Source organism: Pongo abelii, chromosome 4 (genome assembly GCF_028885655.2).
Source record: "Pongo abelii isolate AG06213 chromosome 4, NHGRI_mPonAbe1-v2.0_pri, whole genome shotgun sequence".
Lineage (NCBI taxonomy): Eukaryota > Metazoa > Chordata > Mammalia > Primates > Hominidae > Pongo > Pongo abelii.
In genome coordinates this window covers 98,509,094-98,521,919 of record NC_071989.2, presented here as the reverse complement: position 1 = coordinate 98,521,919, position 12,826 = coordinate 98,509,094, and the positions used below count along the sequence as shown (strand labels likewise).

General features: G+C 37.7%; 1 protein-coding gene across 10 annotated transcripts in view; it reads right to left on the bottom strand.

Moving 5' to 3' along the window:
* ADGRV1 (adhesion G protein-coupled receptor V1) overlaps nucleotides 1-12,826 on the bottom strand; it is a 583,931-nt gene that overhangs the window by 378,237 nt on the left and 192,868 nt on the right. For all 10 annotated transcript variants that reach the window (XM_054555740.2, XM_054555742.2, XM_054555736.2 and 7 more), the window contains 5 exons: nucleotides 11,844-12,046; nucleotides 10,410-10,586; nucleotides 9,855-10,037; nucleotides 7,425-7,604; nucleotides 3,518-3,682 (listed from right to left, as the gene is read on the bottom strand). In XM_054555740.2, coding sequence (XP_054411715.1) covers nucleotides 3,518-3,682; nucleotides 7,425-7,604; nucleotides 9,855-10,037; nucleotides 10,410-10,586; nucleotides 11,844-12,046 — 908 coding nt within the window. The remainder of the gene's footprint in view (nucleotides 1-3,517; nucleotides 3,683-7,424; nucleotides 7,605-9,854; nucleotides 10,038-10,409; nucleotides 10,587-11,843; nucleotides 12,047-12,826) is intronic.

The window sequence follows — 12,826 nt, the reverse complement described above, 5'->3', positions numbered from 1 at the left end:
AAATACCACTGTCCTGTGGTTAGGTTGGGATTATTCATTAAAAAAAACTCTGTGCTCAGCTTAACTGGGCCCCATATGCTGCTTCCCCACCTTCTTTTGATTATTAAAACTAGCCAAAGAAGGGAAAGAGGAGGAAGAAACTGAGTGCACACAGGCAACCAGAAAAATCACATCCTACAGTGGGTTGGTTGATACTCCAGCCAAGGTTCTCAGGCTTATGCTGATGAAGACATAAAGAAACAGATCTGTAATGTCCGACCAAACTTTGAAAAAGGGAGTCATTCTTACAAGTTACAGAAACCAACTCCATGGGCCAAAAGATTATGTTCCTCCTTCAAAGTAGATAGGACCTTGCACCTTCACTTCTTATCACTGTGGGAGGCTGAGACACATACAGATGGACTGTAATATGCTTGCTATTCTCAAACTACTTATTGTGTTTCAGTTTTTTGATTGGCTGAAATACTTTCTTAATTTTTTTTCAAAGTGTACATGGATGTTAAAAACTATAAGTTTTTGTAAGTTTGACATTGTCTTGTTATGTTACACAATCAGTATTTTGAGTCAGTATAGAAGTTCTGCACAGTCAGAATAATTCTGCACACTTAAAGGGAAAACTGACTAGACTTGGTAATCAAATACATGTAACGATTACAGAAAGGGTGCAGCTGGGGATGACACCCAGACATCCAGCGTGGTTGATTGGCTTTGCCTTCAATCAGGAGAGGAAAACTGTGAGAGAAGGGTAGTTTTGATGGCAAAACGGGGGCAGAATCTGAATTTAAAAATTTGACTATAGATCAGGCACAGTGGCTCACGCCTGTAATCCCAGCACTTTGGAAGGCCAAGGCGGGCGGATCACAAGGTCAGGAGATCGAGACCATCCTGGCTAACACAGTGAAACCCTGTCTCACTGAAAAATACAAAAAATTAGCCGGGCGTGGTGGTGGGTGCCTGTAGTCCCAGCTACTCGGGAGGCTGAGGCAGGAGAATGGTGTAAACCCGGGAGGCGGAGCTTGCAGTGAGCAGAGATCGCGCCACTGCACTCCGCCTGGGCGACAGAGTGAGACTCTGTCTCAATAAATAAATAAATAAATAAACATAAAATAAAATAAAATAAATTTTTAAAAAATTAAAAAAAAAAGAATGGCCAGGCAAGGTGGCACATGCCTGTAGTCCCAGTTACTCATGAGGCTAAGGTGGAAATGTTGCTTGAGCCAGGAGGTCGAAGCTTCAATGAGCTATGATTGCATCACTGCATTACTGCCTGGTTGACAGAACAAGACCTTTTGTCTCCAAAAAAAAAAAAAAAAAGAATTTGACATAGGTAACAATAATCTATTGTACATTTCAAAACAGCTGCAGAATAATTAGACTGTTCCTAGCATAAAAAAAAATATTTAAGGTGATGGATATCTCAATTACTCTGATTTGATTATATGAATGCATCAAATTATCACATGTGCTCTGAAAATATGTATATCAATTATGTATCAATAAAAACTTCAAAAAAAAAGAATTTGATTTCAGATATCTAGAGTTTCTGTGTGTGTGTGTGTGTCGTGTGTGAATTTTTCGCCTCATCATGCATATGGATTTCCAAAAGAATCCCAGTCATAGTAAATATTATCACATGAATTTACAAGTAATACTATGCAAAAGAAAATCAAAGACAGCTCTCGAGGTGTGGCCACACAGGGTGACTACAGTCACCATTCCCGTCAGCAGTGACAGCACAGCACTCAGTGCCTCAAGTGGATGGCTCTCTAGGGACATCAGGTGCCAGTTCTCCTCAGGAAGATGATCAAAGTTACCGGTGAAAGGCCAAGTTCTGAACAGAAAATTGGGGGAACAGCGCCAGGATCTGTCAGAGGGCCAGTGGGAAGACGCTGGGGTGCAGAAAAGGGAAGCAGCAAGAGTCCACAAAGATTGACCCCCAAGGAGCTTGGAGCCCCATGGAAAGTAGATGGGAGTGCTTCTCTCCTCCCCTCACTCCTCTGACAATCTCCTGACTGCCAAGCTTCTGAGGAGCCCCTCTGTGCTAGTGACCCAAGACAATGCTATAAGTGGCGATTCAGGAACTTCCCAGGGACAGAGAACCAGGTTGCTAGCTTGTGCAGGCGTGCCTATGTTTCCCTGAGACCCAAACTGAGATGGAGGGTGCCATACTGGTTGTGTACCCATAGTGTCACTGCCCTGCCTGAGACCTCTCTGCTCTAGAGTCACTGCACCACCAGATCTCCTGCAAATATACCCCACAACTGGCTCTGATGTTGGGAAGCACGGGTGACAGGTGGGTCCCAGGGAGCTAAAGGACTTCTGGAGATCTAACCCACAGTGTAGGCTGCCCATAAGGGAGGGGGAGCACAGCCCATCAAAGTTCCCTTGGGACAAAGGAAATGCAGGCATAGGGCCAGTCACTGAAGGGGGCAGCACCAATGCCTAGGGACAGTCGTAGAGAGGGGGTCATCTCCCCCTCTAGACTGTTGCAGACACAGCTGTGGTTCTTCCCACTGGGATTTAGTGCATACACACAAAGAAAGCATTTTTTTTGTGTGCTTTTTTCAGTGGCTCAATCCCTGCTGAAAGTGAGCCTGTGCCACTTGGGCTTACAGGAAGAACAGGGCCCAACTCCCCCTCTTACACAGAGCAGCAGCGTCCCAGCAATGGAGGACAGACAAGTTGTGAAGTTGCTTGCCCTGGAGTTGCGGAAGAGGCCCTGCCCTGAGCCCATTTTGGTAGCAGCTCCTAGAGGGGCATATCTGTGGCCTGTAGCTGCACTGAGGAGCCAAAGGACAAAGTCTTTATGAATTGAAAGTCATGAGTCCTGCAACAGGGGCACGAGAGGGACGCAAACTTCATTCCTGCTGGCTCAGGACTAGAAGCTGGTACACCCCCTTACCACTCCCCAAGAGACCCCAATACATTCCAACATGATCGCTTCTTACCATCCTTCCCTGCCTGTAGCCCACACCAGGGCAGGTGCTTCCACTCAACATCAGACATCAGTCAACCTATTCCCAATAGCAAGGGTATGGAATCAACTTTAGTGTCCATCAATAGTGAACTGGATAAAGAAAATGTGGTAGATATACACCATGGAATACTACACAGTCATATAAAATAATTAAATCATGTCCTTTGAAGCACCATAGATGCAATTAGGAACCATTATCCTAAGTGAAAATTGATGCAGAAACAGAAAATCAAATACCATGTGTTCTCATTTATAAGTAGGAGCTAGACAATGGATACACATGGACATAAAGATGGAAACAACAGACACTGGGGACTACTTGAGGTGGGAGGGTGGGAGTGGGGTGTGGGTTGAAAACTACCTATTGGGTACTATATTCACTATTTGGTTATGGGCTCACCAAAAGCCCAAACACCAGCATTATGCAATATACCCATGTAACAAACCTGCACATGTGCTCCCTGAATTTACAATAAAAAGGAAAAAGAAAATCAAAGACAAATTAAGGAAAAATTACAGGAGTGCTAATGCTGACTATACCTCATCAAAATGAAGGGTCCCATTCAAAGGACTAAGGTTATGTTTAGCCTTCTCATCTATGGTCCACTGAAGTCGGACGGTTCCTTTTCCTCCTGGGGACCGGACAACCGTCAATGTCACATATGAATCAGGGTCATCGGATGAAAGGGATTCATCAATCATTACCTGAAAGAAGAAAATTCAGTAAGGCCAAACAAACAAAAAAAAAAACAAAAAGAGCAGGATAAACAAGTAGAATCTTATTTCTGTTTACTATGACTGCAGTTTTAAAATTTAGAATGTTACATGTTATTATCATGTGGCAGAAAAAATTTGTTACCAAATCCCACTTTCTATTCCTAGATGCTCAACTAGTTGGCATTTCCTGTCTTCTCTTGCAATTAGGTAGAGCATGTGACTGAATTCTGACCCAGAGAATAGAGGCAGAAATGATTTATGCTGCCAATACTCTTGCCATAAACACCCACACAAGACCCCACATCCTCTACTTTTCCATTTGGCAGGTGAATAGAGAGGAGGCCCAGGACCTAGAAGAGGACAGAACCCCGAGATGGACAGAGTCTAGGGCCTGAGAGCTGCCAGTTGAATAAGAGGTGTCCATAAGCATCAGCCAACTGGGCACTCTGGTGCAGGATTCCTGCATGAAGAAGAAATGCACATTTACTATATGAAGAAACTGAGACTTGGGGGGATCTTTGTTACTACAATCAAGCTCCTCACATAATACAGACCTAAACTGTCCTCTGAATTATCTGTGGTGTACCTACTTTAGCGAGTCAAACTTTAAAAGAGGTTTTATTACTCTGAGATAAAGAGAGGAGATTCAATACATTCATTTACCAGAATTATTTATTTTTTATACAAGTCCTTATTAACAGATCTAGTTTAAGTGAAGTACATATGTTGACTCTGTGAAGCAAAGTTCTCATTGAACCTATATCATCCATCTGCTATACAAACAGAAAATATAACACAATGCTTTCCACTTTCAAGACGGATAGAAGCTTAACATGCAATACAATCTTGTTTTGTTTTCTTCGTGAGATTTGCATTGATGTCAAGAGCACAGATTTAAAACAAACTGAAATGAGCTTCTACTGTGTGTCAGTTCTTACATATACCTTATCTTATTTAAACCTCACAGAAACTCATAGAAATCTGAGGGCCAGATATATACATATATTTGGAGAGGAGGAGCCTGGAATCTAATTAGGGTATTTTGACTCCAAACTGTTCATACCACTCCTCAGGGACCAGTGATATTTAGTAAGAAAAAAATAAAGGAAATCCATTATATAAGTCTTCTTTGATTCCGCAGATGTAACATTTTAGTTTAGGTTTCACAAGTAGATTTCCATGGGTCTCTGCTATTCCCAGGGCTTTGGTATATTTAACCACATTGCCCTTGTGAACAGCTTGTTAATTTTGATGGATTTATACTAACAGTCTTTTCTCAACGTACCTCAGCTGTGAAACTAATCTGTGTCACCAAATAATGCTAACAGAATGTTTATTGTGTGCACAATATTGTGGTTATTAAGGTTAAAAGATAAGGTTATTAAGGTTAAAAGATAAACTTCACGTTACCAAGAAACTTTTGTGATAGGAAAGATAGGATATAAGCAAGGAAAAAAGTCACAAAGGGCTGAGCATCATGCAGCTACTATTATCACCAACAATCAAAATAGCCATCGACATCTAATGAATTAAAGCCCAAGCACGCATGCTTTACATATTCAACAATACAGTAGGAATTGGGTAACCTAAATCTTCCCTTTAGACTCTAAGACAAATTGAAAATTTGTAGCTGTAACGATATTATTTCCCAGAACAGGTGTGCTTAACACTAGGTTTAAAACACTAGAGTTTATGACCGCAGTTACAATAAAATGAACAAAAATTATTTATGAATACTAGTGTAGGTCTTCATTTTCTCTAACAATAAAAGTAGATTATAAACACATTGTCCAGTGCCCAAGTCCAGAAGTTTGATGAAAAACGTTATTGTGAAGTTTCATCAATTGAAGATTTGAATACTAAACCCTGAACTTGTAATCTAAACTTATATGCTAAGAGACAATTTTATAAAAAATAAATTACATATTCATGTGTAATTTTCTGCTGCTTGAGAGATACTCACAGTTACTCTTTTGCCAATCCAACACTCTTTACAAACACAGCTGCCCATTTTTTTTCCAAGGAAGAGCTCATTGGGCTACAGTGAAAGTTTGTTCTGTCCCTCTTACAGGTCCTATTTTCTTATGAAGTTGAAATTCAATAGCCAAATCATTAGGCAGTTATTTGTTATATTTCAATTTTGGAGCATCAGGAAGTCCAGCCCTTGTAGGCAAGCTGTCAGTCTAGCCTTCCATCCACAGGAGAGTAGACAATGGGTATTTCAGCAATTGGTTTATTAATTAAAAGTGATCTATGTGAATTACTGACTACCTATAAGTGATTAAATGAAGGGAATGGTGACATATGTGGCCAGAAAAGTTGCTGAGTATATGGGGATTATCTAAATATTTTTATGGCTAATTCATACCTTGGAATTTCTTTTGAAAGATAAGGTCATAATATTATGTCATAGTTATCATGTAATAATAATTATGATAGAATTTATAGTGTTTTATACTTAAGATGTAGTGATAATTTAGTACTAGGTACCAAATCTGGCTGCACAAATACTTAGTTTTCATGATTAATTAGCCTTTTTTTCCTCTCTCTCTCTCTTTGTGGCTGAATCAATAATAATTGGGTTCCTTCTTTCAAGTCTTGGAAGTAAACAGCCAATGAGAAGTAAGAGAGAACAAATATAGAGAAATACATGAGCTGGGTGGGGGTGACTGTGGTGTTTTGTTCTACATAAGTCACAACAGACTAGCATAACAGTGGGTAATATAAAACCCTCACCAGTTAAACCCATTGTGGGATGTAACATGCAGACCCATGACAGAATCTTGCCTGTGACCAGATTGGTGGTCTGGCAGTAAAGCAGGCAGAGAATAGGTGGTATGGATGAAAAGTACATCTTAGTCTACTACACCCAATAAATAGGAATCTGTTCCCCTTCGTAATTTCCCAATATTAAGAGCTCACATTACTATCAAAACTGTGTGCACAGGCTGGAGGATTGGCCCTTAATTCAATAGCCCACTCAAAAGATCCTTGAGAAGAGACTCACACATGAAGGGTAATAAAGACTTTCTTTCTTTTTTTTAAAGACGAAGTCTCACTCTGTCACCCAGGCTGGAGCACAGTGGCATGATCTCGGCTCACTGCAACCTCCGCCTCCCGGGTTCAAGTGATTCTCCTGCCTCAGGCTCCCAAGCAGCTGGGACTACAGGCATGTGCCACCACACCTGGCTAATTTTTGTATTTTTTTAGTAGAGACGGGGTTTCACCATATTGGCCAAGCTGGTCTCAAACTCATGACCTTGTGATCCGCCCACCTCGGCCCCTCAAAGTGCTGGGATTACAGGCATGAGCCACCGCGCCCGGCCTTTTTGTTTTTTTTTGTTTTTTTTTTTTTGAGATGGAGTCTCTCTATGTTGCCAGGCTGGAGTGCAATGGCGTGATCTCAGCTCACTGCAACCTCTGCCTCCTGGGTTCAAGTGAGTCTCCCGCCTCAGCCTCCCAAGTATATGGGATTACAGGCATGTGCCACCACACCCAGCTAATTTTTGTATTTTTAGTAGAGATGGGGTTTCAACCATGTTGGCCAGGATGGTGTCACTCTCCTGACCTCGTGATCTGCCCGCCACGGCCTCCCAAAGTGCTGGGATTACTGGCATGAGCCACCATGCCTGGCCAAGACTTTCAAAACAAAAATGTAAGACACTTTCTACTCAAAATTCCATGAAACTCTAGCTTGAAACAAGGCGTTCCCCTGATATATTTAACTTACAGTCTTTTCTTCAAATCCAAATACTCCAAATGGAGAATCATTTTGTGGAATAACAACAGTTACCACAACATCATCACCAAGTCTGCCACCTCCAGCAACACTGATCAAGGAAATATTGAACGTCTCTGTCAATTCAAATTCAGTATCATCAATTACGGTGATTTCTATCATTGCAGTAACCTATGAAAGAAAGGAAGGAAGGGAGAAAGAGAGGGAGGAAAAGAAGGAGGAAGATAGAAAATGAGGAAAGAAGTAATGTAATCACAGTTTTTGCTTACATATATTTTAATTTTTTAGCTGAAACCAAAAATCTCAGAAACATGGTACTAAAAAGTAGTTCTTTTTGCTTATTATATTTGTAATACTTTTAAAGTTGTATATATTTATGGCATGTATATTTACGGCATTTTAAAGTTGTGTATATTTATGGTATTTCAAAGTCAGAAATTTACAGTCTATTATTTTCAAGATAAAACATTATTGATGTGATAAGAGTATTATTTACAGATTAAAAACAATAAATCTTTATTCTTAAAATTTTTTTAATGTCAAGCAGGTTCTAACACCATTGCACAAACATAAAATGCAGTATGCTTGGTATTAATATTACATGATATGAAACTTACATAAAAATTACCACTGTCTTCTACAATTAAAATAAATCCCATTGGTTTCAAATATTGTTCTTGCAATGTAGTCAAAAAGAAAGGCAGAAAGAAAACCCAAATTTGCTTTTCCTGGATGTTTATAATCAGGATTTAGTTCAATTTTCTGAGTCTATGTTAAAAGTTTTTATAAACTTATAAATAAATAAAACTTGATCTAGCTTGCAGTTTCACTATTGGTCATAAAAATATTCCAGTGTTTCTGACACAGACATTTATCAGAAAATGAAGTTAAATCCACCTAAAATCTTTAATTTAACAACAGAGAAAAGTGAAAAACCTGGATATCACACTCAGACAGGTAGAAACATGAATAAAATCAAATGCTCAAATAGAAGCTAATTAAATTGCCTGTACCTCAAATCTGTGCTGTAGAATACAGAGTCCCTTCCCTAGAGGATGTGAATTTTAAGAATAAGCATGATCCTAAGGATTCTGGTTAATGATAGAACTTGAACCTCATGCACAGACAAAGTGCTGATAATGTCATTAAAGTTGGAAGGCTGCTTCAATGAATAATCAATGTATTTGTTTCTGCTTTTAACATAAGAATCTCATTGACTTGCATTCCGCTTTTTTTTTTTTTTTTTTTTTTGAGACGGAGTCTCGATTTGTCGCCCAGGCTGGAGTGCAGTGGTGCGATCTCAGCTCACTGCAAGCTCCGCCTCCCAGGTTCACACCATTCTCCTGCCTCAGCTGCTGGAATAGCTGGGACTACAGGTGCCCGCCACCACGCCCGGCTTTTTTTTTGTATTTTTAGTAGAGATGGGGTTTCACTGTGTTAGCCAGGATGGTATCCATCTCCTGACCTCGTGATCCACCCGCCTCAGCCTCCCAAAGTGCTGGGATTGCATTCCACTCTTTTTACTAGGAAATGTTTCAAGTTCTAAATCTGTTTTAAAAGCTCAGGATTTCAAAAATATTAACAATAATAGGTTTTTCTCTGTAGGAAAATCTATATCTGTATGCTTACCTTTTAACAGCATTTACTACTGTCTCCCATGAGCAACTAATAAGTTGACGTATACTCTGGTAATTTGTCTAGCCAAAATAAGGCTACCTGTAGATAGAGGTGCTAGTTAAAGTTACTAACATTTTCATGGTTGTTCATATGACTTTTCCACTTACCGATAAAAAAATTGTATGAAAAGATCTTATTCTTACATATTACAAAATGCCAAGTTTACAAAATTTGTAATTCTTGGGGAATGTTTTATAATATTTAAGACTGGTTAGCCTAAATCTAGAATATTGTTTTTCAGTTTTTCAAGTTTTAACTATTTTGTTCATTTTCTCTTATTTTAGTCAATTTTTTTAATTATAAAGGGCATTTTAGATATTAAGTAAAAACTGTCCACACTTTTAGTGAAAATTCTAAATAAATATCTGTATTTACTGGCATTAAGAAACAAAATAAAAGATAAAAGAAACTAAAGTCCACAGGAAGAGTCTAGTTCATCAGACAGTTTTCTATACATTGTTAGGCACTTCTAAGTCAATTATTATCCTGTTTTGTAACTTCTATTTATTTTAAATAAAACTGAGGCAGGGGGTTCAGAAAAGGGTAAGATTGTTGTATCTTTATAAGTCTCTTCCTATGCCCATTAATAAATTGTATTTCAATTAATAATATTTGTTTGAATTAACATAGAAACATTTAGAGTATAATGCATTTAGCAAGCACTAATGTACATTCATTTGATGGATGCCTACAAAATGTCTGAAGCACAACTCAAAAAGGCTAATATGTTAATGACTGGCATACCTGTTTATCTGCAAATTCAAGAATCCCATGACATGGTTTAAAGTCTTCCAGGCCAGCACCGTCTGGTGACGCTTTCCAATAAACATTTACTGCCCCAAAGCTTCCAGCCAGCCGGACTACAGGAACTTGAAGAACGTTCGAGGGTGGAGGCACCTCATAGGCAGTAATAACTTCCCCAGCGCCCTTTAAGTAAAGAATATAAGTTGAAAGGGAAGATAAAATGGTAACTCTCGTAAGTCACCTTTCTAAAGTTACTGTTTCTACTTAACTTTCTATACTTCACCCTTTAAAGTAGAAATTAAACATGCATAAAAGGTCTTCTGAACTCTTATGTTTAATTTAATGAAAGTAAACTTGTTGAATCCTTTGGTCTAGCCCAAAGAAATCTAAGAATTAGTTTATAAGACAAATTTGGTTATTTATTTATTTAAAAATAAATACAGGCAAAGCTAAATGTTTTGCAGAAAACATATTATAAAACATATTATAAAACACTGGCCAAATCAGCAGGGAGAGGCCTCTGTATGACTGTAAACAAATGAAAATTCATCTCACTCTAGTAACATGAAACATAAAAATTCCTCTGGGATCGTCATTTTCTTCTATCATTATCTCAGCTATTTCCATTCCAGGCCTCCGCACACTTGGCTGTCCTGCTGAGAAGTCAGAGTTCACCAGGTTCACCTCAGTGACAGTGACAATAAATCCTTCCTCCAATTCAGGAAGGTCATCCTGGGGCATGGGGGAAAAAGACGGTGTTTCATTTTTTTTTAAGACATTTAACTTGCATTGAATACTTGATATTTTTCAGTAAAGAAATAATTGACTTTGTTCACAGGAATGGCAGCTCTGTCAGACATAAAAAAGATTCTTGTTATATTTTAATACATTCCCACTGACCACTTCAGAATCTACGGAATATTCTAGCTCACTGGAGATGTTTCAATGGAATCTTCACACTCATTAGCAAATAAAATAATTTTTAAAAATCTATCCTGAAATTTTGACCATATTCTATTGTATGTTTTACATATTTAATATCCCAAAAGAAAATTCAGGAAACACTGGTAAATGCTACATACATTTTTAAAGCAAAAGCTCTAGACTTGAAAATCTAGATATGCTTATATTTAATTTTTAAAAATTTCTTAGTTTTTGCATAATGAAAAATTTCCAGAGATAAAAAACACCCTAAAAAGGGGGGAAAAAAACCCTCATTTCTATCCCATCCCTTATATCTTTCCCAAATTATACTCTGCAGGAGATACTATTACCTAAAACCGCTAATATCACTATTAGTAACACTAACATTATATAATATCATATATATTTAATAACATATATTCTATGGTATATAATATATAAGATTAATACTATTTATATAATATAAAACACAACATTTTGTTATTATTTTATAATATCATTAACACTAATCCACTATTAAAATTTCTTGTGCATCATTACTGATATAGTCACATATTCTCCCCCTTTCTCTGTTTTTCTCTCTCCCCATACATACATGGATACATACAGAGAGCTAAAACCAGATGTAAACCATCTGAAGACTAATCCTGATTCAAGTAATCATATCATGAAAGGAAAATACTGTCCTATTAAATGAATAATAAAAATAACCAGATTGATTTGGGCATTTCATTTGTTGTCATTAGTTTAAAAACTGACAAAACAAAATTACAGTGGATCCAATCAGATATAATTAATCTAAATTCAGTGCTTCAAAATTCATTCAAACAATATTCCAGTTCAAGAATAAATACAAGTAATAGACATCATTTTTGCCAGCCAGTTATAAAATATTCATTCATTATTAAATATTTAGGTGGGTGGGAACAGTAGAATACTTACATTTTTATGTTTAAAAGCATCCTTTTATTAAAAAAAAAAGATTTTTACCTACAAGAGCATCACAACTTTACTTAAGAGCATTTTCCTTTATTTTAGATCACATTTATTGTAGCCTTGACTTACCGGCAAAATGGAAACTTTGGCATGAGCTTCTTTTATGTTTTCTTTCATTATTATTATTGTTTCTTGCAATACATAATCTTCATTCTCAGTAGCTTGATTATCGACATGCAGTAAGAAATTGGGTTGAGCTCTCAAGTGAATGGCAATATCCCCAAGTAGTCCTTTATCTCGAGCTATTTGTAACTGAAGAGTGGTGGTGTTTTCTGTGAGAGAAACATGCCACGAGTAAATAGGCTTTTCTATTTGCTGTCAATGCTGTTTCAAGGACCCAGAGTGGAACACTCTACTTTATCCCTTGTAGACAGTTAAGGAAAAAGAAGTAAAACAAAGACAATGTATACTCCCAAGGATCATTCTGGGCTTGGTCTTCCCGGTCCCCAAAGTTGGGCAGAGAATCACCATCCACTCCTAGCATTATATCCCAGTTCTAATCCCCCACCTCTGATTCTCTAAAGCACCCTCCTATGTTGCACATGTCATACACTTTAACAGAAATTGCTGCAAAGTCTTAGGGAAGTACAGATATGCAGGTTGAACAGAGATGATAATTATAAATGCTCAAAAGATTCTTCAAAAAATGAAAAATTATATATACAAAGTCATTTAATGACTAATCATTAAGAGTGATTTTGTTCTTACAGTGACGTGCCTATCATGAGGCTCAAAGTATTTCACAGCACCTAACTTTTATTTCATTGTTTAGATTTTAAAAACTTAATTTGCCATATTAAAGACCCAGGAACATAACCACATGTTGTATTTTTCCCATTGACTATTCAAATGAAAGGTACTTGAAAGCTGGACGTCCATGTTATTATGTGAAAATCTTAGAACCTTCACCAGCAGCTAATATGAATAATTATTTGGGTGATGATTTTAGTACTCAAAAGAGAAACTGACCACTGTACACTTCACACGATAAAATTATTCTAATTACTATTTTGGATTAAACAATTAATACCTTTAGTGCCAGTACATTTCAT